At 40.3% G+C, this 25,812-nt stretch overlaps 6 protein-coding genes and 1 long non-coding RNA gene across 14 annotated transcripts in view; 5 read left to right on the top strand and 2 right to left on the bottom strand.

The window, feature by feature from the left end:
• Positions 1-7,548, top strand: part of LOC100122506 (PDZ domain-containing protein 2) — a 99,717-nt gene extending 92,169 nt beyond the window's left edge. For 4 of the 6 annotated variants that reach the window (XM_031926405.2, XM_016983487.3, XM_031926401.2 and 1 more), the window contains 8 exons: positions 295-1,580; positions 1,671-2,967; positions 3,045-3,363; positions 3,456-3,915; positions 4,089-4,305; positions 4,689-5,030; positions 5,125-5,280; positions 5,421-7,548. In XM_031926405.2, the coding sequence (XP_031782265.1) occupies positions 295-1,580; positions 1,671-2,967; positions 3,045-3,363; positions 3,456-3,915; positions 4,089-4,305; positions 4,689-5,030; positions 5,125-5,280; positions 5,421-5,590 (4,247 nt within the window). In that variant the 3' untranslated portion in view covers positions 5,591-7,548. The remainder of the gene's footprint in view (positions 1-294; positions 1,581-1,670; positions 2,968-3,044; positions 3,364-3,455; positions 3,916-4,088; positions 4,306-4,688; positions 5,031-5,124; positions 5,281-5,420) is intronic. The other 2 variants (XM_031926404.2, XM_031926402.2) reach the window with 2 other exon arrangements.
• On the bottom strand, positions 6,827-9,489 carry LOC100118728 (probable 39S ribosomal protein L24, mitochondrial). The gene is made up of 5 exons (XM_016983510.3): positions 8,697-9,489; positions 8,435-8,617; positions 8,152-8,354; positions 7,878-8,064; positions 6,827-7,787 (listed from the first exon to the last, which is right to left on the bottom strand). The coding sequence occupies exons 1-5, from the start codon at positions 8,784-8,786 to the stop codon at positions 7,701-7,703; spliced, it is 750 nt and encodes a 249-aa protein (XP_016838999.1). The 5' UTR covers positions 8,787-9,489; the 3' UTR covers positions 6,827-7,700.
• Positions 9,436-12,285, top strand: LOC100680211. The gene is made up of 4 exons (XM_003425699.5): positions 9,436-10,002; positions 11,356-11,525; positions 11,664-11,801; positions 11,895-12,285. Exons 1-4 carry the CDS (start codon positions 9,675-9,677, stop codon positions 12,150-12,152), a joined length of 894 nt encoding a protein of 297 aa, XP_003425747.4. The 5' UTR covers positions 9,436-9,674; the 3' UTR covers positions 12,153-12,285.
• An 873-nt stretch (positions 12,286-13,158) lies between these two features.
• LOC100122462 (probable RNA-binding protein 46) lies at positions 13,159-16,882 on the top strand. 3 transcript variants are annotated; one of them, XM_031926408.1, is made up of 9 exons: positions 13,159-13,277; positions 13,352-13,531; positions 13,744-14,138; positions 14,219-14,414; positions 14,495-14,649; positions 14,734-14,908; positions 14,988-15,301; positions 15,383-15,521; positions 15,597-16,882. In XM_031926408.1, exons 3-9 carry the CDS (start codon positions 13,761-13,763, stop codon positions 15,695-15,697), a joined length of 1,458 nt encoding a protein of 485 aa, XP_031782268.1. In that variant the 5' UTR covers positions 13,159-13,277; positions 13,352-13,531; positions 13,744-13,760; the 3' UTR covers positions 15,698-16,882. The 3 variants fall into 3 exon arrangements, with proteins under 3 accessions (XP_031782268.1, XP_031782269.1, XP_031782267.1); XM_031926409.1 differs by having other exon boundaries at positions 13,161-13,277; positions 13,343-13,531; XM_031926407.2 differs by having other exon boundaries at positions 13,161-13,531.
• Positions 16,883-17,022: 140 nt separating this feature from the next.
• LOC100122449 (activin receptor type-2A-like) lies at positions 17,023-19,654 on the top strand. Its single transcript, XM_008205699.4, has 7 exons — positions 17,023-17,192; positions 17,404-17,766; positions 17,858-17,997; positions 18,193-18,614; positions 18,716-19,037; positions 19,180-19,314; positions 19,398-19,654. Exons 1-7 carry the CDS (start codon positions 17,144-17,146, stop codon positions 19,506-19,508), a joined length of 1,542 nt encoding a protein of 513 aa, XP_008203921.2. The 5' UTR covers positions 17,023-17,143; the 3' UTR covers positions 19,509-19,654.
• Positions 19,339-20,365, bottom strand: LOC103315662. Its single transcript, XR_004227115.2, has 3 exons — positions 20,118-20,365; positions 19,697-19,827; positions 19,339-19,493 (listed from the first exon to the last, which is right to left on the bottom strand). It is a non-coding gene; the product is annotated as an uncharacterized LOC103315662 (long non-coding RNA).
• On the top strand, positions 19,920-25,230 carry LOC100122438 (baculoviral IAP repeat-containing protein 7-A). The gene is made up of 9 exons (XM_001605992.6): positions 19,920-20,646; positions 21,146-21,651; positions 21,738-21,858; positions 22,387-22,596; positions 22,706-22,884; positions 22,955-23,092; positions 23,167-23,309; positions 23,375-23,607; positions 23,746-25,230. Exons 2-9 carry the CDS (start codon positions 21,181-21,183, stop codon positions 23,934-23,936), a joined length of 1,686 nt encoding a protein of 561 aa, XP_001606042.2. The 5' UTR covers positions 19,920-20,646; positions 21,146-21,180; the 3' UTR covers positions 23,937-25,230.
• The last annotated feature ends 582 nt before the right edge of the window (positions 25,231-25,812 follow it).

Raw genomic sequence — 25,812 nt, 5'->3', positions numbered from 1 at the left:
CACGCTGCATGGCGCACATGCTGTTTTTAAAAATAATTTATTATCTCCCGAGAGCAAGAGCCCCGAGTAAAATTAGCTTTTAAGAATCTCGAATTATTCAGATGCGGCCTCCGAGTCACGTGTACTTTATTGCTACTTGCTCGAAACTGATAGCGCTCCTTTGGGAGTGTACATTATTACGCCGCGGTAAAAATAGCCGAATGCTCGTTTCGAGCGTCGTAAACAAGCCGAACAAACGTTTAGTTTACTCTAGCGATGGATAGTAAAGAGGCTCGATCTGTTCTTTGTCCCCAGGCGCGGTAAATGTTAGGATGGACAACTGTGGAGGCGGCGGCCAGCGCCTACCCCCGGACGGGGACGAGTTTCCCGCGGCCTACCAAGAGTTCATCAGTCCCAACCATCAGCATCAACATCAGCAGCAGCAACAGTACCAGTACGTAACGACGCGCGAGACGATGGCGGCTAACGGCGACGTCGACCGCGGCGAGTCGGTTCTCGACAGCGGCAAGACCGCTACCACCAACAGCCTCGTGCAGCACCTCGTCTCCAAGGACACGGCTGCGCTGCTGATCGACACGGTGGACGGCAGCAGCAGGACGCTGGTCAACAACTACGTGCTCTACGGAACGCAGAAGACGATCGTAACCGAGAAGAAGATCGAGATTCCGGGCTACTATTCCAATGACGCCAACGATGACCTGGACGTGGAGACAGAGGCCGGTGCTCCACCGCCGCCGCTTCCGCTCACCGGACCACCCAAGGTCGACGGTAAGCAAGACAGGAAGTTCTCGAGCTCGAACGGCGACCTCTGGCGTCAGGACAACCGCTCGGAGGCCTCCGTCAAGGACAAGATCGCAATGTTCTCGTCGCAGAGTAGCCTGGAGGCTCCGCTCTTCCCCACGACGCCGGTGTCCTCGCCGGTGAAGAGGCTGTCCAAGCACAAGTCCTCCGACGACGTGTTCGCCGAGGACAAGCGCTCGGCGATGTGCGAGCGCACCCAGAGCTCCTTCGACCTGAGCGGAGCGGTGCATCAGAAATCGCCCAGCCTGCCTCAGACCTCTCCGCCCTCGAGTCCGTCGGGCTACTCCTACAACGGCTACCTGAACCAGAAGTCGCCGCTGGCGAGCAGCAACGGCTCGTCCAAGAGCAGCAGTCCTCTGAGCTCGTACACCGCCAACTACGCCAACGGCTCGAACAAGAGCTTCGACGGCACGCTGACGACATCGCCGAGCAAGACGCAGCCCAACGGACTGACCAGGGCCACGAGCTTCTCGGGCTCGACGACTGCACCCTACGGGTACGACAGACTCCAGACGTCCAGCGAACTGCTGGCCAACAACAACCAGAACGGCAATGGCCCTGTGCCCGTCATCGCGCGGACCAACTCGCTGGTGGCGACCTTCAAGAGACCCAGCGACGAGATCAGGAAGAGCAGCTTGAACCAGTTGATCGAGCAGAGGAGGAAGGGAATATCCAAGCTCAGAGGACTGGTCATCCCGGAGAAGGACGCGCTGCCCGTCGATCAGCCCATCATCGACCTGCCGGAGATCAAGTCACGAGATTCTATTTTGAACAATCAGGTAAGAAATCGCCACTGTCGCGCACTTATTATAAAAGTCAACTGAAAAGGAGAGAAGAAAAGAATTAATTTCTCAATGTTATCGAATTAGAACATTGAATTTTTATCACAGGCGCCGCGAGCCAATATCCAGGACAAGTGGGGCTCCCAGAGCTCCCTGGCGAGCAACGCCAGCACCGTAAGCTCGTCCGTCAGAGCTGGCAACACCTTCAAGATGCCCGCGCCCAAGATTCTCTCCAACTACTCCCCGGCCTTCAAGCGCAAGAGCCTCTCGGTCTACGGCAGCAACAGCCAGCCCAATAACAACAACAATAGTAGCCAAACTTCGCCCCCCTTGATCAACGGCACCAAATCCCCGAACACCACCAGCAACCAGCTGGTCAGTCCAGCCTCCGACGCGCCCAAGAGTCTCGAGAGCATCTGCAGCCCGACCCGCAGCGACTACAGCTTCGACTTCGTCTCCTCTGGCGGTTCACCGGACGGAGGTAACCCCCCGAATTCCAGACTGCAGATCCACAGCAACAAGCAGCTGAGCAGCTGCCAGCGCAAGCTGGGCAGCCGCAACGAGTACGACGACTCGGACAACGACTCGGCGGTGAGCAGCTCCCAGAGCAGCATATCCCGAGGCTTCAGTCCTCCCATGTCGCCTGTGCCCTCCGACAGGTCCACCATCTCGTCGTCCGAACGATCCTACCTGTCTTCCGACAACAACTACCCTCAACAGCGTCCCCAGCTGATCCTCGACAACGGCAACAAGAACGGCGACAGCAAACCCGGAGCCTTCTACACCAGTCCGAGGAACAACCTACTGGCCGAGAGGAGCTTCTCCGTACCGGAGAAGAAGCCACTTCAGGAGCAGCCCGCGGTTCCACAACAGACGATGATACCGCAACGCCAGATGCTGAAACGCTCGAGCAGTACCGACACCACCTCGAGCAACTGCAGCTCGTCGACCATCACCGCGGCCTCGCAGACGGAATCCCTGTCCAGACGAGTGCTCAAGGCTCAGAGCGTCGAGGCGATCAACCGCAAGAACATCCTGGCGAGCGCGAGGTGCCGAAGCGGACGCGACCTCAACGGGTCGCCCCTCATTCAGCGCAAGTTCTCCGACGAAGAGGAAGCTGCCGCCGCCGCCGCCGCCGCCGCCGCCGCCGCTGCTGCTACCGCTGTCGAGGGTGTTAACGGGGAGTTCGTCAGCGCGCACAGGTTGACCAACGGGGACGTGGACGGCGCGAAGCCGCAGATCAAGATCGCGTACATCGAGATCACGGAGAACGTCGTGGCCGAGGGAGGAAAGAAGGAGGAGGAGGAGGCTATGCTGCCACAGCAGCAGCCGAGACTGCCACCTAAGCGGAGCGTTATTCCGCAAGCCAAGAATGTGCCAATACGTTAGTATCGGATTAATATCCCACCTTCAACTATTGCTTAAAAACCGTGTTAAAATGTCATTTTTCTTCATCAACAGCGACATCGCGGCCACCTAAGCCCGAACCCCTGGAGCCATCGAACGATATGAAGTCGTGGGTCCGAGCCGAGATGCGAAGTCTCGCGACGAACAACCCAAGCATTCAGGACGTGCGCAAGAATACGTCGCTGGCTTGCGACGTCGACGCGCCGAATGCTCGAAACTTCAAGAGCAAATCGACGCTGGCGCTGAACGAGCCCACCCCGAGGAGCCAGATAGAGCCGGAGACGAAGCCCAGGACGAGTCTCTCGACGAAGAAATCGTCGGTGGACGACCACAACGATCTTCTTACAGTATTAACCACCAAGAGCAGATCGAGGTAATTTTCGCCAAGGGATTCATGAATATCATTTGCATTATTATAAATAAAATGTACACTTAAAAAAACTCACCGGTCGGCGTTTGTTTCAGATCGGCTATTCACGTAGTAGAAGACAGCAGCAGCTACGGCAAGCTCAAGAGCCAGATGAGTCTAGAGGACATCCTGGCAGTGAACAGCGCCAACTCTTCTTCGTCTTCCATCTTGACTCAACCCCCGAAGCTACTTCCTCGTAGTCAGAGCATCAGCTGTGACTCCAACGGCAGAAACGGCCTCGTGGGTCCGCCTTTCTGTGCCGTAAGAAACGGCGCTGTCGACTCCTGGACGGCCGAGGACAAGATCTCGCCGACCAAGATTCCCTCGTTGAGGAGCAAGCAGCCGCAGGAGTTGCACGAGGCGTTGGAGGGGCCAAAGTCCCCGACGACCAGCTGCTCCAAGATTCCAACCTCGAGGAACCTGGGGAGGAGAAGCGCCAGCGTTACCGACATGAAGAAAGTGTTCGAGAGGCCGGAGGCGAGTTCCAACGGCACTTCATCACCCGGTAGTCAATCGGTTAGTCACCTTTTCAAAATAATACTATTTATAAGCAACTCGAAAAACCGTTAGACTCGTAAACGAGTTTGCAACTTGCCGAAAAATAAAGAGCATAACGACGAGTTGCCGTTAAAAAAAATAAAAAAAAAAATCGAATTTAGTAAACAAGTCGTACGCGTGTTATATAACAGCAGATAAGCGGCAGCAGCAGCAGCAGCACAGCGACGCACAATCGTTTCCCGAGTCTCGACAGCAGCTTGGAGGACAGCATCCGGCCGGAGGTCGACCAGGAGCGTTTCAGCGGCGAGCAGTTCGGCAGCATCAGTTCACTGGCGAGCAGTACCAGCCTCATATCCCAGCAGGAGCTCGCCCAACTGGTCGAGGAGGCCAACCTCGAGGAGCCGAGAGGTGAGATCGATCACCCCGTTCTCTCTTCTTCTTTCCTGCGCGTGCGTGTGTCGATCGCTGAAACAGATTTCGAAAGTCGGATCTTTATTGCCTTTTCGAAGAATCGCGCGAAATTTTGACGACGAGGGGGAGGGCGTACTTAGCGTACAATTAAGGGGCCCTCGGCTTGGAGTTTGATTCGATTCTTTAACGATTTTTTTTTACGAGATACAAAGCGCTCTTTACGATCCGGTAGTAAAATCGCAAAGCCTCTTCCCTCGATAACATACATTCGCCTTAACGGCATTTAAATTTCGGCGTGTTCGAAATTACCGTGATTTACGGCGACCGGCAATCTAGTTTACGGTCGAAAATTCGTTACTCAACGACCTTACCTCTCGCAGGCGGCCACGACGTGGTGGTGGTGCTGCTGCACAAGGAGAACCCATCGGGCAGCGTGGGCATAACCCTGGCCGGTGGGCTGGACTGCGAGACGAAGGAGATAACGATCCACCGGGTGTTGGCCCACTCGATCGCCGACAGGGACGGCAGCGTGCAGCGGGGCGACAGGATCCTCAGCATCAACGGGCGCAGCATGCGCGGACTGACTCACCGCGAGAGCCTCGCCGTGCTGAAGCAGCCCAGGTCCGAGGTCGTCCTCGTCGTCTCCAGGGTCAAGCTCGACGACGCCGCTGCTGGCAACAGGCTGAGGAACAGGACCGAGAGCGTCGAGACCATCGTCGAGGGTGAGTAGTGTACCTGTGTAACGTGATCGACGTGCATTGAGTGTATATATATATTAATATATTGCATTGGGTCTTATTGTTGTCGCGATTGCAGGTTACGAGACGAACGGCGTGACGGAGAACACAGCATGGGGCCCAGCCCTCATGGTGTCCATGTACAAGGACGGAGCCGGCTTGGGATTCAGCCTCGAAGGCGGACGCGACAGTCCGCTGGGTGACCGGCCGCTCTTAATTAAGAAGATATTCACTGGTGAGTCGATCGTTTGTCAAGCCGGCGAAGCGACTTTTATTATTTCGCTTCTCTTTCTATACCCGTCCGTTTGCGTGTGCGCGACGATGATTAAAAATAAGAAATGCGGGAATTAATCGATGAAAATTTCGCCCAAACAGGAGGTGCTGCCGAAAAGACTGGTGCTTTACGGGCGGGCGATCAGCTGCTCGAGGTGAACAAGCGAGACGTGAGCAGGATGTCGAGGATCGAGGCTTGGTCCCTGATGAAGAAGCTACCCGACGGGGAAGTGAACCTCCTAGTCAGACACCCTGCCACCAAGTCGTCGTGAATTCCATCCAGCACATATACATAATATACAATTACATGCGTCTATATAGTCAAAAACAAATCCTCACCCTTCTCCTCCTCGATTTTCAACGAGAGGCAGTCGACGACTCGTAGCTTTATTACGACGATGATTCGCACTGCCGAACGATCAATTACATAATACACAACTCCGAGGCTCGATACAAACGATGATAAATGATCGAACCGAGCGAACGAGGGCGACGAGACAATCTTCAATTCGATCGGCGCGTTCCTATACGCTTACACGCGCGCTCTAATGATAAACGCATTATTATAAGTATACATAATAATAATAATAATAATAATAATAATAATATTGCACTTCTCGCGCGGCTGAGATTAATGCGCGAGATTCGTATACATTTGAAAGTTTATCATACGGAAAAAGACTATTATACAAAGTAAACGACTGTTCGATATGTATTAATGCAAACCGGAGACGATTTATTGGGAGAGAAAGATATATATATTGTATACGTCGCGTCGTGCGTTACATACAGCGGACGATTGTAAAACAGTCGGATATGCTTCGCGAGCACGACGCTACCCCCCTGTGTGCCTTTGATATTATCATCATACGATAATTAATATTATACATACATAAAAATATACATATTTTTAATTTTATCGCATAATTATTTTTATCGTCAATAATAATGATTACTATCATTACTTTGATTAATGTATAACGTAGCTGGTAGTCCTATTGCATCTTCGCCATATTACGAATCTTAAGCGAATTTACATGTAGCGTAATCTGTGTAGCGAAACACGACATATACAATATTATTATAATGAATAAGAAGAAACAAGTGCTGGCAGTGCAATATATCATAATAACAACTATACGAAAAGCGAGAGAGGTAGAAAACTGATTACTTCGTGAAAAACTTGTGCCCTCGCAGTGTGCAGAGAACAACGAAATATATATACTTATGAAATCGGTCTCTTTCTTCTTGCTACTTTATATCGAATTTTGTAAAAATAATCGCGTAGACTTTTTTTCGATTGAATTTAGCCCTTTCAAGCGCACTCGGTTGCAGTGAAAATCAGTTTTACATCTGTTTTTTCTGTTTTACATCGGCATTTTAGTTGAAAATTCATGAATATTTTTAACTCAATGTTAAAGTTTTTTAAAACCTTTTCCAACTTCAATTTTTTTTTAACAATCATTGATTTTCACCTAACGACGTCTTTGAAAGGGTTAAGAGTGAGAAACGAGAGGATCACGTAGCTGTCCGACAATAATCATAAGATGCGTACTTCCATAAAGCATAGAGTACTTTTTTTTTATCCAACGAAATTCCTCGCGATTGATCCTCTCGAAAAAGTGCCTTCGAAAAGTAAACAACAATGCTAATCGCTGAACAATAATTACTCTCCGTACTAACATTTCGCTCTTAGTAGCAAGCCTTTGTGTACATAGTTAGTGAAAAAAAAACAATTGTACGTAAAACGTGTGAGTGTACTGTATGACTGTTCAAAGTAAATAGCCTGGCCCTCGGAAAAAAACAGTATAACGTGTACCGAGCGCCAGGGCATAGTTTAATATAAAAATGTTGATAGTATTAGAAATTATATTATTATTGGATTATTTAAATTTAAAACGTCTGTTTAATTATTTTTTTTTTAATTTGCTTGTTTTGTTGAAAATCGTGCTGTGATAAGTGTGTATGAGTGGATAATTATTCAGCGTGACGTTTAACGATTGCACTGTTGACTTCTAAATAACCCGTTAGTTGATTTACTTTATGAGCTAACATAATTAATAAGCTGCGATTTATATCATGTATACTATATTATTATTGCGCTCAGTGTCAAGCTGTTATGTATGCTTTCTTATATACTAATTGTTTTCTACATGTTGTTGATTTGTAAAACAAAATACTTTTCAGATGTAGCCTCTGGTAACAATAAATGACATTGTATTCAACTACATTTACCCTGATTATATTTTCAGTTACTTGTATTGAAATTATTTACACGACTGAATTCGAATATACTAAGATATATTTTATTATAAAGTTAACTTCTATTTACAAAATGTATTTTTAGCTTTGATGCAGTAATAACACAATGAGTCATTTTCACTAGTACCAATATGTTGGTTTTTGCACACGATCTTCCTTTATATTCAATTTATCCATTAAATCCATTTCAAACGTTTTTAAGAGTGGCTAGAAAAGAAAAGAAACATTGATATAAATAACTGTTTGATTGTTTATATTTATATGAAACTGAGTAAGAGAAGTAAGATTGGAGCTTACTTTGAAAGTTACTTCTTCAACCACTACTTTATTAGTATCTTTTTCTCCTTCGATGTAAGATGCAGGGGTTTTGTAATCAATAGTTTCATAGTGGGATGGAGGGATTGGAATTATTCTTCCAGTTCTCATAGAAACTCGAACCTTTTCACCCTCTTCTGTGTACCTCCATTCGATCTTAGCAGGTTTGCTGATGAAATAGAAAAGCAAACAATTAAAATTAAGAATGCAATTTTAACTGCATTTAGACAGTATAGTTTCAATAATAACTACTCACAGATCCAAGGGATCAACGTGCTGCACATCTTCTGTAACTAACAGTGGCATCTCCTTGCAAATTGGAACTCCAGGGAAACCCTTTTCTTTCCCTATCATTTCTAGCACAGTGTTTAAACCTTCTACAATAACCCAGTTCTTTTCTTGATAGATGACCTTAACGATGCCTTGTTTACCCTTGTCAGGGCCAGTCATAATTTCTACCTAAAGAAATAAGCATTGCAGATATAACTTTTTAAGATTTAAATCAAGTACTTTTGTCAAGGGTCAGCTTTTGCACATACTCTGTCGCCACGAAAAAATGACCAATTTTTGATTGGCTCTACGTGTTCATATTTCGGGATTTCATGCGCTGGATTCTCCATCCTGAATTCATTTGTCCATGGACGATACAAACCAAAACGAAATCTTTTCTTCTGATGTGTTTTGGGGAGATATTTTGGCCAACCAGGCGTTTTCCAGAATATCTAAAAAAAGAGCACGTTTAATTAGATTCATTTCACCCACAACCAATGTCACTTTTCACTGCAAATGATAAAAACTTACCCTTTCCATCTTTCGTTTGATGAAACTGTCGGGCAAATTAGCATATCTCTTGGAGTGTTCACCGATAAGTTTTAAAATGTCGAACCTCATTTTGGCTGATTTTTTATTCAACAAATCACAGTGACACAAGTAATGTTATAATAAACTTTTAAAGTTATCATAAAACTGATGACAAACAAACGTTTCTCATAACCTCGATAATCGAGCAGCACACCTACGGTTCGCGAACGAGGAGTAGCAGTAGATACATTTTACGGGAATCGACTTTTGGCGCCATCTGCAGTATCGCGCCGTAACCGCAAAAAGTAAAGGTCATGTGATCAGCTCGCGGCGTTGCCAAAGTATTCAAAAATTTTAATTACTTGCCCTGGCCATCGTGTACCAAACTGTGATCGCACACGCAGTAAAAAATGCAATTGATCTGCTTTTCGAAACGATGCTTCGATCTTATAGACGAAACTACGGTAATTAAGGCCCCTGAATTAATTCCAAGAATCCGATTCAGCGATCAAATTGTTTGTTCAATTGCTATGTGCTGTAGCTGAATAAACAATAAACTCGTAGTTGAATTAAGCAAAATAATCAAAAACCGTTCGTAGCTTCCTCGACAATTTCAAAGCCTCGAGTTCTCATTCGACGAGACGGAGAGTAAAATAAAACTTGTTTACTCCAAAATGCTAATTCACGGAGATTTCACGAGGAGACTAAAACAACAGGTGCGGCAATCCTCGCGAATCTCAGCCCATCGAAAAATCTCCCGAGCCCCGCCAGCGTATATTCCTCGGCCTCCGCGACGACCTAAAAAAGAAGCACCCCGAATCCCAAAACAAACCCATCAGTCCCGCGAGCAACAAAACATATCTCTCTCTCTCTCTCTCTCTCTTTCTTTCTCTCGCAAAATTTCCTTGACCTCCAACAATCCTCAACCGCAGCTGTATCCTAACGGAAACGCTCAACAAGTCGCCCGTGGGGTCGAGGATGTGGCAACGCCGCGGCTCGGCATTTTTCGAACGCGCGACGCCGCGGCAGCGTCTCTTCTCTCTCTTTCTACTCGCGTATGGTGTAAGCGAGTGCGAGAAGGACGGAGGCAAGAACGCTACGAGCTGCGGCAGCGCCATATTACACGTTTACTCGGCTCGGGCTCTGCCATTGTGTCCAGCGAAGCCGTCGAGTGCGAGTCGCTCGCGCGAGAGGATGGCGTCTACGAAAACGACGACAAGCGCGGAAGAGGAGCTGGACCGTCGAAGAGCCGAGGAATACCAGATGCAGTTGTTCGGACTGCACTCCAGGACCGTTTTTGCTTTGAGTAAGGTCTACTAGGGATTGCACACGTCCGGATCACTTACTTTTCTCTCTCTCTCTCTCTCTCTCTCTCTCTCTCTCGCGCGCGCGCGCGCGCGAGCGAGCGGAGACGCTCTCGAGTCTCCGTCGTATGCGTCTTGCCTCCATCTCCGTCTCGTTTCTTTTTCTCTTTCTCTTACTCGGTCTTCGTCAATTACTCGATATCGTTGATGCTCGCGACTCGTTTATTTATCGATGAAATCGGCAATCGCGAGCAGCTTTGCTCTCGCGTATAGCCTTTTTTCGCGATCGCCGTAGCTGGCTTCTTTGTTCGCGGCGTGCGCTGCCCTTTTCTCTTTCTCTCTGTCTCTCTGTCTATCCTTCTCCAGCGCGCGCGCGATCTCGACCGTTTTCCTCTCCGCGCGACTGTCTTTTTCTGTTCTCTCACTATGGCTGTGTGTGTGTGTACACGTACATATTGTGTTGCCGTTATCTTTGTTTTGGCGAGTTTCGGGCGTCGAGCGAGTGTGCTCTGGTTTCATGTGGACTTTCTTAAAATCATGACTAGAGTTCACACTCGTCCAACGCCTGGGACATTTTCTGCGGAGATTTTTCGAGCGACAGTCTGAGGCCAATGCCACGCGCGCACCGAACACGATTTTTGTATTTATTTTTGCATGATTTTTATGTTGTACGCTGTTTTATGTATACCGAATAATGCGCCGCGGCGCACAATTATGCGTTATTTATGATTTTTTGTTACCGCAGGCTTGATTTTTGCAGTCGATTTTATCGAGAGATTCTTGTTTAGCGATAACTTTTTTTCCGTTGGCCGGAACGCGACCGACGCGCGTCGACTGTGGGAATCAAGAGTGCGGCGTTTTAATTATGTTATTTGTATGATTTTTAATATGCTTTATTCCTATGATTTTGTATACATGTGGATTCTGAATAAACGAACTTACAGTATATAATTACACACATTTGTTTACACCTTTATTTATTTACCTTGTTCAAACACCACGCTTTTCAGCTTTTATGTTAGTTTTCAACTTAGTTAAATGCAGATTTTACATATTCTCTTGATTATAATTTTAAAAATTATACAGATAATATAGTTAAAAAATGAGTCAAGTATCAAATTCAATTTTGAAGTATATACTTTTTTATATGATCAACAATGTTTTTCATTGCATTTCTGTATAAAATATATTTTAATTATGTTAAAGACTACTTTTAATTTTTTATGTTTAAAGCTTAGTAAAAACTATAATTTATCCAATATTTGTTTGCTATGTATTAGTGTTGAAGTAATTATTATCAATTTATTAAAGAAATAAAAAGAAAAAACATTTATTTGTTTTTGTCATTATTATAGTAAAACAGAAGATAAATGAAAATGTGGAAACTCGCTGCAAGAAGATTTATTCCTCTATTGAAAAAAAGTACAAACCAGATGCTAAAGGCACGGAAACTCTCAAAAACAATATAAGACATCTAAGAAGGGCATATCAGCGTAATATGCAGCCTCATTTAACAGCAATAGAGGTACTACAATCTTATTTATGTTCTACATATATAATTTTAAATATCTCTTGAAGTTTTTATACTTACATTTAGAGTAATTCAATTCACGAGAAAAGCTGTAATGCAAATTATTAAATATCCAACCTCTTTGTTTTGCAGAGTGTTGTCAACAAATTCATTTCTGTACCAAATAATGTATTATTAGAAGAAGACAAAGGTCAAGCAAAGCAATACACTGATGACGAATTTCAAAACTTGGAAAGGAGATTAGAAAATCTTCAACAGCAAGCTCAAAGGGTAAAAAATATACTCTCAAATATTACAGAGTTCTAAAGAATGTTCAACAATGATCATAAAAGTTAGTCCAAATACTTTATGCTTTTTTGGCAGGTTACTGTATTCAATGCTGCATTAAAAGAAGAATTAGAAAATACAGAAAATATTAAAGAATCCGAAGAGGCAGCAAGAACCCTATGTAAAATCATTGATAAAGGATTATCAGCAAAAAAATTAAGCAGCAAAACCACCCGTGCAATAGAACATCGCAAAGGGCTTTTTGAATCATTGGATTCACTGAAACCACAAACAGATAAAGACATTTATAATCCAAGACTGAAAGAAAGTGATTGTGATCAAATAATTTTATGACACACAATAAACGCATAAGAATGATTTTAAAAATACAAAACACAAACTATTGTAATTTATAAATATTCATTGATATTTTTATACCATTTGTTAATAAAATTACTGGGGAATGTTTTCCAACCAGTGCAAACAATTTTGTGATTGTTTTTTAATTGCTTAATCAACATAATTCCACGATGATAGCTAAAAATTACGTTGATGCCAAAACTATCAGATTATAATAAATTTTACTCAACCAAACCATTGCTCTAAACTTTATACTGTCTGAGTGCAATAGTATCATAACTTGCATTAAACTTACAAACAAACCTATAAAACATTTTCTACTACTTATTCATCAGTACTTATGCATTTTCTATTCTAGTTTTCTTTGTAACAGAATTTTACATACATTCGTTTATATAATTTTTTCATTACACCTGTATCCAGGTTACGTCGAACAGTACAGTACTGTTTTCGCAAAATCCTCAAACTAGTTTATTAACCAAAAACGAGAAACAAAATCATTAACAAATTTGACTCACCCATAGTAAAAGTGTAGTCTTTTGGATTGAGCTCGTCGAGTCCTGAGATGATTCGTAGGAACATTGAGATTCCGCAACTGTAGCCTCCGCCCTCCATTTCAAATCTCTCCAATGCAAGTCTATCTGCAACGCGTATGGCGCACACGCGAATCTAACGTTTTTGACACGAGCTCTCCTCGGCTCAGCATAAGAATCATCAGAAAAAAATGTCATTGTCTTTCCGTTGTCGAAACCTTATGAATCCTCTGAATTAATAACTGCATTAATGCTTGAATTTCTCAACTAAAAACCGAAATAAAATCCTCGAAACGCGTTAACAGAATGACTGTCAGTTACCAAAAAGAACACTCGCTGACACACCCGTTCGTCGACTGGCGGCTAGCGGTGAGCGGGCTAAACAACGCATAGCCCCCTAGTCCGGGAATTCTACGAATCGAGCGCCGCCGAACCGCCGCCGAATTTCGCCGTGTTGCCGTTGCCGATACTTTTCGCGCTAACGGTCATCGAACGTCGCGAGGCCCACATCGCACGCAACTCGGATCGAGGGGAGGACATCAACGCAGTCGTCGAGCTTTTCTTGACAGAGATCTTTTATTTATAGGTACATACATTTCGCTTGTAGATTCGTTTTTTAATCCTTTTCTGAGTGAAAGATTCATGAGGTAGCTTTATTAGCACGTGAAAGCAACTGCGGAAAATCAGTGGCTGCGACTTTTCTAGAAGATTTTTTCGAGTGAATTTTCTCGTGACGTTTTTTTGTTTTTGCGACTGGCTCGTTAATTGTTGAGAGAAAAGAGCTCGAACGGCATCTCCTGGATGATCGATTTCAATTTTGCGGATTTCTTCTTTTACAAGGTCAGTACTTATGCATAGTTTTCTTAATTTTTAAGTCACGTTTTGGGTTATAGAATCGAAGAAATATTCTGCGAACGGTTACACGTTCGAATTTTCGTAAACGCATTTTATTGGAAAGTTTTGAATTCTTTGAACGTTGAGACAAACATATTTGTAAATCTCAATGAATATCAATGATTAATTTTTTTTATGTGTCATCTGGAATCTATCAGGAAACTACTGCTTCATAATGACCGAATATCGGAGAGGAAGTGCTTCAACAATAGCAAGCAGTACATCCGATGCATCGACAATCTCTAGTGATTGTCAAATAACAGTAAGATTGTTGGAGTTGATGCACAAAACTGAGTACGAGCTGGTTCAAGAAAATGGACAAAGGCGATTGACAGCACCAGAGCTTACGAAAGAGCACAGAGAGCACATCAAAGGTTCTGAAGTTTTTCTAGGAAGATTGCCACGAGATTGTTACGAAGATGAATTGATGCCAGTTCTTGAGAGAGCAGGACGTTTATTGGAACTCAGATTGATGCTTGACTTCTCTGGCACTACGCGTGGCTATGCTTTTGCACTTTATCAAGATGCAAAAACTGCTCGGAAAGCTGTCACAGTATGATTTTTAAGATAGTTTGAATTCTCTATAAGATTCTAAAACCACATCGTTTAGTTTTTCTCTCTCTTGTGTTAAAGATGCTTGATGGTTATCATATCAGACCTGGACATCCAATTGGTGCTGTGAAATCAGTTGATAATTGCAGATTGTTTTTTGGAGGAGTCCCAAAGGATAAATCAAAGGAAGAATTCATGGAGGAATTAAGCAAACTTATGGATGGCATTGTTGACATCTACTTGTATCCCAATGCTCAAGATAAAACCCTTAACAGAGGTAAATGTTGTTCCGTCTCGTATGCCTTAAAATTGCTAATCGTCAGTCTATAAATTAAAAGAAATTTGTTTACCCATCAGGTTTCATATTTGTGGAGTTCAAGGATCACAGATCTGCAGCAATGGCTCGTCGAAAACTTATTCCTGGAAGAGTTCTTTTATGGGACCATGAAGTTGCAGTTGATTGGGCTGATCCTGAACCTGGAGAACCAGTTGATGAAGATATCATGGAAAATGTTAATCTTCATTACATTAAAAATAGTTTCAATTTACAACAAATAAAAAATTTAATTTTTCGTTTCTTTTTTATTTTATTTCAGGTTACAGCACTTTTTGTGAGGAATCTTGCAATGAATATGCCCCAGCAAAAGATCAGAGAAATTTTCCAAAGAACCACGAATATACCTATCTTGAAACTGAAGAAAATCAATCATTTTGCTTTTGTTCACTATGAAAGTCGTGAATTAGCCGAGAAAGTTATGCAAATTATGACCCGTTAGTTATTTCTAAGATAACTTTCTTCATTTTAAATATCTTGTCACATAAAATGTATTATTATCTAATTGTTTTTCAGAACCTGGCAGTATAGCTGATTTAGAACAATGGGAAATTCGCTGGGCAAAACCAATTGGTCCTATAAAGCAAGCAGAAAGACAGCGTTGTATTAATGAAGCTATTTCAGAGTCAAGACATCAAAAAGATGTTAAAGTCAAAAAAATAGTTAAGAAGCAGTACTTGAAAACAGACGAACCAAACCAGCACTATGCGCAAGAAGCTCTTGATTTGCAGTATGTGACAATCCTCACTGACTTTGTTGCTAAAACATTGCAAGCTATGTGTTCGTTTGAATGCTTGACAAGCTCTCAACCACCTGGATTTATTCACAAGGTCTGTTTTGAAATTGTTGTCTAAGATACCGATGATTAAAAATACTACTCTTCAATTAACCTTTTTCGTTTTATTTTATAGATAACAATCTTCAGAGATAATATATTGATATTTGAAGACTTTGGTACCGTTCAACCTACTAAACAACAATCTTTAAATTGTGTAGTTTCAATAGTTTACCAAAAACTAAAATCTGCATATGAGTACAATGTCTACCATCGTAAGTACTGACAAATCATAAGAAAAATATAATCTTTATTCGCTACCAAATTAAACTGAAAACTTGCCTTTACAGACATGTACCCATCTCCGATTGTTAACGACATTTCTGCACAAATGATGCATTTAAATGTGAGTGATGATAGAAGCAACCAGCAGTTAAGTAATGCCTACTAAATTTATCGTGCTACCAGGATTAGCGACGAATTTTATTTTTTTACGTAATTTTGAAATAGTTATTGGCTATAATTGGCTTTAGGGGAATTCTATGAAAAGATTTTAAGTGTAACTTAAAACCTTGGGTGAAGATTATACAAAATGATATATGACAAATTTCATATAAATTGAAAAGATTCTATTGATAAAACTTGCGATGTTGGGACTATATATACACAATCGAATGCATTTCAATTTAAAAATTTCACTCAAATACATGAATGCCAAACTTGATTGATTTCATTCAAACATTCCTCGATTTTTTAAATTATTCATTGATTGCTCTCATCATCTTAATTTAAATTTTTAGAGTTCTATAATACTATTAAAGAAATCAGTGCTGCGATTGTGGATCTACATATTCAAAATTTCGTAATATAAAAATATAAAGAAAGATTCAATGAATATTGAGGTAGAGAAAAAATCAAATGCTTACTCAATTTTTTGAAATATCTATAAACGCTGAGGGTTTATTTGCTTGATGATTTACGTAGTGATAAAATATATTTATGAAATCATTAATTTGATATACAATTTGAATAATCTTTAAAACTGATCTAAAAAGCAAATGATGAAATTACATAATTTTCTAAATTTTTATGTGAAATATTCAATGATTAGTCTCCACATTGCTAAGTTTTTTTTCTTGACGTAGACTGAAAAAATCAAAAAGCATAAATGTAATATGCTGTAAACATAACCGTTGATTTTCGGAAGATAAAATTGCTATGCAATCATATATTTATACGAAGTTGTTTAAAACTGTAAAGATTTCTTAGCTTTCATATATGCATTATTAACTTTTAGAAAGTTTACAAAAGACTTCATGCTTTCAAGCAATGAATTTTAGTACAAGGATCAAAGAAGAAAAAAAGTTTTGGATGTATTTTTGTTGTAAAATGTAATTGTCTTACGTTCATAACATTTTATAATTATTTTAACGAGACACGTTTGATTACGTTGAACATAAGTGTTTGTTGGCTGGGCTAATATGTTAACAGCCGGTTTAATCATTGTTAAAAATAACTTTTTTTTAGTTCTTGTAACTTTTTAACTGTAATTGTTTTGGCTATATCATAGCCTACGTGTTTGTACTTTTTATGTAGTATGTATGAATAAAATAAATTATTTGAAATTCGCTAGCAATATGTCCAGTTTTTAACTCAATATGCCTTTGGTGTCAAAACTGGGGTTGTTAAACGTCTGCAGTCTAGACGGCTAGACGGTTTATAGGGGTGGGCCTGGTCTGGCTAATAGGTAGATTGCAAGGGATGTCAGGTATATAAATTATCTCTGCAGCCAGAATGCTTCATTCGGTTCTGCATCTCAGTGACGAAAGGACCTATTGGTATTTCACCGAGCCGTGCTGCTTCGATTGTTCGCTTGTTACTCTATAGAAGTAAAAAAATGCATATCTACGCTACGATACTGTTGGCCCTTCTTGGCTTCACTCTTGGTAAGTTTTATACATTTATATACTTGAATTGCAAATATACGGCTTAATTTTACGCCCAAGCTTATTCAGATTTTTACGAGACAGATATTTTTTATTCAATCTGTGCGGAAAAAATGTATAGACTATACGCGTCCGGAAAAAGCAATAATCCAGGAAAGTTTTTTTAAAAGAACGTCGCAATCTAACAAAGTTATGTTCTATTTTTTTGCAGGTGCTGTTCAAGCTCAGGACGTTGAAAATGCCTATTGCGAAAGTTACAATCTGTTGACATGTAACGATGAAAATAAAGAAAAGTGTGTTACGCAGCAAAAATGCGGACCTAAGGGGCCAGAAACTCATAATCATTGCTTTACTCTGTGGGAGTTAAACTCTGTTACCGGAGATTCAAAAGTGCACATGAAGGGATGCTTTTTAAATAACAAGGATTGTTACAATAAATCTCACTGCGTCCAGAAGAATAAAGACGCCGTTAATCAACTGTTCTTCTGCTGCTGTAATGGAGATATGTGCAATCAAAATGTGACTTACACACAAATGTTAAAAAAACATAATGAAGACAAAATTGCCACCAATGGTATGTATTCTTTTATTCACTTGACAAAAAAATGTCACTGTTCTATTGCTGTTATGTAAATATCTAACTTTTTTTAAAACTTTTGTTACAGATGTGGAGAAGAAAGATTTAGCGAGAAACGAGCAACAGTTTATCCCTGCTATTTTGTCAGTGTGTGTACTAATTTTTATCGTGACAATTACCTTCATCTCTTGGTACTGCCGCCACCGCAAGCAGGATTACGAAAGCGAAGTACGTACTCTAGTAGTTTAACTCAAAAAAATACAAAAAACATTAATAAATCGAAATTATTATTAAAATTTTCTCTTGCATTTTTCTTCAAATAACTTAACGAATTATACTGCTAAAAGCAAAAAAACATTTTATACTGCACAAAGTATAGTATTAGAATTTATTTAAAATTAACAAAATTCTTCAACTCCGTAGCTGTCTCAAGCAGAGCAGGGAATTAAGCATTGCTCCACCACCTCCAATTCTGAGAGTGTACATTCAGAGACCAACAGCTATAAATCCGACTGTCTGCTGCCTGAGCTTTTGGAGAAGAAAGCATTAGGCCGCTTCGGAGGCGCCGTCTGGAAGGCGCGCCGTGACGACGAGATCATTGCCGTTAAAATGTTCCCCCTCGTGAACAAACAATCATGGCAAACTGAACTGGAAGTCTTCCAACTGCCTCACATGAATCACGAAAACGTGCTGAAATTCATCGATTCCCTGCGATGCGGTCAGAGCCTGGACGCCGAATTTTGGCTGATAACGACTTATCAGGAAAGAGGATCGCTTTGCGACTTTCTGGAGACGAACACCGTTAGCTGGAACGAGATGCATAAAATTGCGCTCTCTATTGTAAGGTAGGCGGGGTTTTATTTCATTAGAGCGGTTAGGGAGATGCTATTCCGTAGTTGTGATTTTTGAGTTCATATAGTTTACAAGAATCCTTATTGTTTCACAGCGGCTTGAACCACCTTCACAGCGAGATATCATCAGACGGCGGCTACAAACCTGCAATTGCTCACCGGGATTTGAAATCCACAAACGTTCTGCTAAGCGGAGACATGCGCGCCTGCATCGCAGACTTTGGCTTAGCGCTAATCTTCAAGGCGGACGACGGTGTTTGCGGAAATCAGTACGACCGCGTCGGCACCCACCGCTACATGGCGCCGGAGGTCTTAGACGGCGCCATCAACTTCACTAAGGAGTCTTTCCTCGCAATCGACATGTACGCCTGTAGCCTCGTGCTCTGGGAACTTGCTTCACGTTGCGTCGTTAAGAAGGTGCGTATTTTTTTGTAACTATCACTTGTGCCATTCATTGGGAAATATTTTTTTTTAACGCGCGCACAAAATAGGTGCCTTTTATGACCGTCTTATTTATTTATTTATTTATTTATTTATTTATTTATTTATTTATTTACAGGGCGATACAGAACGATCCTACAGACTGCCATTCGAAAAAGAAGTCGGTTCACGCCCAACTTTGGCAGACATGGTAAAGTGCGTTTCAGAAAAAAAAATTAGACCTCATATTCCCGAAACTTGGCGAGAACATTGGGTAAGTTGAAAATGATTATGTATGTTTGTGAATCGTGATTTTGCATTGAACTTTATTAAAATTAACGAATCATTTTATTTCAGGGCCTGGCAGCAATGTGCGAAACCATGGAAGAGTGCTGGGACCAGGATCCAGAAGCTCGACTTTCAGCTTCCTGCGTATTGGACAGAATTTCTTCACTGAAAAATGAATGATATATAGTTGTATTCTAGATGATAAATCATTTGCATTTAAATTGCGATTTTTCTGCAGGCTTAAAATTAATTTACATTTTTTTGTCACTCGGATTAAGAAATAAGTAAAATATAGTCTGTATAAAATGTATTTTCAAAATATGTATAGTGTATAAAATAATTCAATAATAAAAATTAAGTTTTCTTACTCAGAATTCACGTTGTCTACATTTAAAATGCATTTGAAATGCAAAAAGCTCGCGCTCAGAAAAGTACGTGCGGTAGTAGTACAGACTCGCATCTCGCAGGGCAGGATTCGTCGAATCGCAAACCAGCGGTGCTACAACGGTACGTAAAAAAAGAGAGAGAGAGAGAGAGATAAAAGAGCAAGACAACACACAACATGTATATACGCGATAGCTATATCAACGAATATAGACTTGGTATAGAAGTACGGTCACGGGTTAAATTGAAGGGACAGGTATAGTGCGTTATAGGTCTCTCCTATGCAGTCTTGGGGGACAGCTATAGTGTAGTATAGGCTCTACACGTATTTCAAAATGGGACCCCGGCGCCAATACTGACCGTCCTTCTATACCAAGTATATATTCGTTGGCTATATGCACATACACAATTGGGGGAAGAAGAACAGACTTGCACAGGCATCACACTGCACTGCACGACATTCCACTCCTGTGCGGGAGAAAGCGGAGACGCACGCGTGCGAAAAAGAAAACAACGTATACATAGCGTGCATTGTAAATATCGAGAGTGCAGTATGTGCGCGTCATTCACCATCGTCTTCCACAGACAGATGATCGGTCGTCGCCGCGGATTCCCGTCGTGATAAGCACTCTCGCAGCGGGTCGTCGCGTCTCGCTTATCGACGAGAATCACCTAACCTCCGATTCAGAAGTACCTATATATATATAGTCTTGTTGTATATACTGCGTATACCTACAACAACCTACAATACAATACACACCTACGTAGTTTCTGCAAGTTCAGCGACGTGCAGATCCACACCACCTGTGATAACAAAAGTCATTCCCGAAGGTATTTTTATTTTTCTCATCGTCGTGGATCTTACGGACTATCAGCTTCCAACTGACAGCTAGATTGTGCGAGTGAAGGGGCTAAAAAGTGCGCTTCCTAAAAGGTGAGTTTCTGCATGGGAGGAGTTTGTTGAAAAACTTTTGTTGAAATTTGGCTCTCGGTATTTTCGGAGTTTTTAGACTACTCGTCAGCTGATAGGCGTAAACACACAAGCTGGGTTTGACGAGTTGAGTTTCCTGGGGAGTAGCTCGATATTTTCAGGAGATACGCGTGGCAATGGATTTCCGAATTTTTTAATGGTTCTCTTACAATAAGTGTGCTCGCGATTTTTTATCAGCGCAGTGTATAGAGAGGCTCGACGATTGATTGCGAAACAAAGATAAATAATCGGAAATTGTGCATCATACTTTTTGTCCGATTGACAATATTTTTCTTGGAAGGAGAGTCAAGTGGTCATTTCATAATGTGCTGCCAATTTACAAACATTCACAATGAAATGATAAACGCACCGCTTATTCTTGTGCCACACTAAAATTTTGTCACAGTTGAGAATATTGTGAAAGGTACACAAGTTTGAAATTAAGATGGCTGTATGTTTGCAGATTTGTATCAAAGTCTATCATTGGTATAATTTAAAATGAACTACGAAGTGAATAGACTGCGGACCTTCCTGGACTGGCCAGCCAATTGTCCTGTCAGTACTGCAAGAATTGCCAAGGCAGGCTTTTACTACACTGGAACGGCACAAATAGCCCAATGTTTTTTGTGCGGCACTAGAGTTTCTGAATGGAACTTTGGTGATCAGGCAATGGCTCTTCATCGAATAGCCAATCCAGAGTGTCCATTTGTTTTGGATCCTATTGCTACTTGCAATGTGCCGCTGATTCTCATGGCTGATGAATCAATAAATCCTAATTCCATAGATAATAATCATAATGAAAATAGCGAATCAAGTGCAGGAGGTGTGACACAATTAGAGAATGCTATAACAGATCTCGCAAGGTATTCTCACAGATTGAACACATTCAGAAACTGGCCCATCCCTGCAATTGTTTCACCAGAAAGACTAGCCAGATCTGGATTTTATTATCTCCAACAAGCAGACATGGTGAGTTTTCTTGTTAAAATGTTATTAACAGCTGTTTTAAACCAAACGTTTTTGTATCTGTTTTGATATTTAATATTATTTCATAGGTTGAGTGTGCTTATTGTCAAGGCGTTATATTGAAATGGGAACCTGGTGATGATCCTGATCGAGAGCACAGGATACACTTTCCTAATTGTGATTTTTATATGAGAGATGGAGCAGCATATGGTAATATTTTTGTTAAAAATTCATGGTTCTGATTAACAATAGTTACAATGCTAATAAGCTGGGTTAAAGTCATGGCTTTGTATTAACCTTGCCAAAATAAGCTGAAGCTTGTGTGAGCATGTGTGAGCCCAAGCCAAATTTATTGATATTTAGCCAAGTATATTGATGCACTCTAAATATAATCACTTTGGCAATGTCAATGTGCAAGGCAAACTTTCATTGCATACGTCTGCACAAATTGCTTAAATGATCAATGTTTTTTAACTTCATTTGGTTGAGGTGCTTTTTACTGAACACTGGATGGGTTCAGGTACTTTTTTAATTAAACAGTGAGATTTTTTTTAATTACTTTGGATAGATTACTAAATTTGTTACATTTTTTATTAAAAAAGCAGTGTTTAAAAAAAATTATTATGGTTAACTTGAGTGAAAATGAATAATGGTTGATTTTCTTACTAACATTGCATATTAGTGTGATCATTTAAATAATTTTATGATAATAAAGAAGAATAATTTACTAATATGCAGATGTGTCAGCTGAAAAAGTGGAGCTGGGCAATGTCAAGTTAATGCCTGGTACGACCTCCAACTTCACAGAGTTGGGAATACAGCATCATTCTGCTCCAAGGCAACCAAAACATGCAACATATGAAGGCAGATTACGTACTTTTCAAGGATGGCCAAGCAACTTACGACAGACTCCAGAAATGTTAGCAGATGCTGGATTTTATTATGTTGGTGAGTTATTTGAGTTCAACAAAAAGTAAATTAATTTCAAGATTTGTTCGATCAAATGAAAATTAATAAAAATGTTGACACTGTGTGTATGTATTTATAACTTATCTAGGGGCACAAGATCAAGTTAGATGTTTTCATTGTGATGGTGGCTTAAGAAATTGGGAAGAAACCGATGATGCTTGGATAGAGCATGCTAGATGGTTTCCTAAATGTGGATATGTTGCTTTAGTAAGAGGACAGGACTTCATAAAGCACTGCATTGAACATAGGCCACCTTTAGATCCCGCCGTGAGTAGTGATTCCTATTTTGGTTTTCTTTTATTTATTTTCATGCTCTTGATACAGTTTATTACTTCAGATATTAGGCGTTCCTGATGAGAATACGGATATCTATACAACCCCACCAGTGTCTCCTGCAGTTGAACCTTCACAGCTACCAATTCGGCAAGTTACAGATGCAGAGTTGGATTCACTTCTTGGCTCAGCACCAGCTGTGGTCAGTTTTTCTTTTGGATTCATCTTACACTTTTAAAATTATACGTGAATAATAATTTTTTTTTTTAATTTCAGGCAGCACTTGAAATTGGTTTGCATGTGGGCAGAGTTAAAATGGCATTGAAAAGAAGAATGGAGCAGACAGGGGTACCATATGCAAATGCTGATCAACTAATTGAAGATGCTACTCAAATACAATTAAGAGAAGAAGATAATATGTGAGTTAAAAAATCATCATCAATTACATCGTTATATATTTATTAAATTATGCAATAATATTTAGGGCTAGTAGAAGGACACCTGCTACTCCATCTGAGCTGACTCATTTGTTGAATCAAATCATAACAATTGCTGAGGCTGCAAGTAGCTCAAGTGCTCCAACTGAAAATACGCCTAGTAACGAAGGAGAACAGAGTGATAATATTCAGAGAAGGAGACGAAGGCGGCCACCGCATGAAGTGGAATCGGAAACTCAAACCGACGCCGATGAACGTACAGTTAATGCTGAAAAAGCTGGTAAGCTTGTAATTTTAAGTTTTGTTCATCTAACAAATCTGCTAATTAACGTTGTGTAACCCATTGAAAGAAACATTTGATTTACAATAATCGTGAATGAAATGAAAAGAAAACTAAAAAAAATCTTTTCTAAAACAGTTGCTTTGGAAGAAGAGAATCGAAGATTAAAGGAGGCTCGACAATGCAAAATTTGCATGGACAGAGAGGTCGCCGTTGTTTTTCTGCCTTGTGGACACTTATCAACCTGCGTATTTTGTGCGCCCTCTCTCACGCACTGCCCAATGTGCAGGCAAGATATTCGTGCTACTGTTCGCACATTCTTGGCTTAAGTCAACAAAATGGAATCGACGATGTAAAATGCAGTTCTATATGAAACTACGTCAATTCATTTTATCGAATTGGTTTGATTGTGACTATTATGAAGTTTCCATGATACTTGGTGAGTTATACTTTTTTAATTTCCATAGGTTGTATCAAATCCTCTCAAACGACTTGAGTGCAAAAATGGCTTTTGCTATGCACTATATGGTATTCTCAAATTAAAGTAAAGCTTACCGACATTTAACAGTGTGTGGTATAAGCTGATTAGATGGGATAGAAAATATTAAAATATTGGAAATACATGGAGCAATTGTTGAGTGTTCCATTTGCCATGCATGAATTAATAGAATGCCAGTTAAGGAATCGTTACTACAATTGAAAGATATAATCTTTATGCTGTTAACATAATTGAATTTACATCTATTTTATAAGTAAAATTCATAATCTTACATGTAAGATTATGATTTTTACCAATACCACAATTTATTTAGCAACATTTTTTGAATATAAAATTCATCAAATTGTTGATGGTGGAATAAATCCAATCTACGGATGTAGAGGTGCTACTACAAAGTGTTAATCTTCTTTAATGAGATGAAGAGATTAACTTGGTTTTATTAATGCTGAGCTTATATTGAGTCATGGAGACACTGAAAATGCACCTGACAATATGTTTTAAGTATTACACAAAAAACATTCAAACAAATCTATATACCTTCTTTCTAATGTAGCATTAGAGGTGATTGTATACAGTTATTATAAAATATTTATTTATTTTGAAATTACAAAATAAGAAAAATATCAAAGCGAAACTTCAGCTAGACTGAATCCACAATATCATAAAGATATTTTTACTGCTTTGTACACAAGATTTTTTCTCGGATACGATTACGTCACATTTTTAGTATTTTTAGTAAAAAAAAGTACAAACAAAGAATACAATATCTTTATTTTGCGATATTGCTTTAATTAAGAATTCAGGATACGATATTATATACCGTTTTTATTTATGATATTGATAAATTAACTTACATTACTTTGCAATATTATTATTTTTACGTTTAAAATAGAAAAAACATGAGCGATTGAATGTTCCTGCAAGTTGTATATATTTTTTCAAATCTCTGAAGTTTGATGCTGTGCGTTCCCACGCTTAAGAAATCGTGATATGAGATGTGACTTTACAACGCTTAAACCCTAGGTATAATATTTAACTCGTGATGTGAGTTTACTTGTTGAAAACTTGACATAATTGCAAAGTTATAACAAAAATAAAAAATAAACTAATTAGTCTATAGTGAACAGAGTTTACTTTGTTAGTTGAGTAACGTGAGATGTAATTTTAGAAGTTGTAAATGTATTTGTATTATATATATATATATATATATATATATATATATATATATATATATATATATATATATATATATATATATATATATATATATATAACATATATATATATATATATATATATATATATATATAAATGAAAAATGTTGTTTAGTTTATACATAAGATATATCTGATAAAAAATGTAAACCAGAATGAGCGCTAATTATTTTTGCGAAACTATCAATTTACTTTGTTGAGTATGTGTATACACGCGTATGGCACATACGCAAGGTTATTTGAACACCAATCGAAATATATAGTATATAATCTGTATAAAGTGAAGCCAATGTGTATTTTATTTTATACTGTCGCGTGTAGCGCTCTTGTCATATTCATTACTTCATTTGTTATTTGCTCTTCAAAAAGCATTATAAGTGGCTCCTAAATAAAAAAAAAATAATAACGGGAAACTCAATGCAGTAGACCGCACGAAACGAACGCGAGCGTATGAAACACTCGTACAGTGCACCTGTTAAGACGCGCGTTTAA

Source organism: Nasonia vitripennis, chromosome 3, assembly GCF_009193385.2.
Source record: "Nasonia vitripennis strain AsymCx chromosome 3, Nvit_psr_1.1, whole genome shotgun sequence".
NCBI classification, from domain to species: domain Eukaryota; kingdom Metazoa; phylum Arthropoda; class Insecta; order Hymenoptera; family Pteromalidae; genus Nasonia; species Nasonia vitripennis.
Note: the sequence above shows the minus strand (reverse complement) of the source record. Positions and strands in the feature narration are given on the sequence as shown.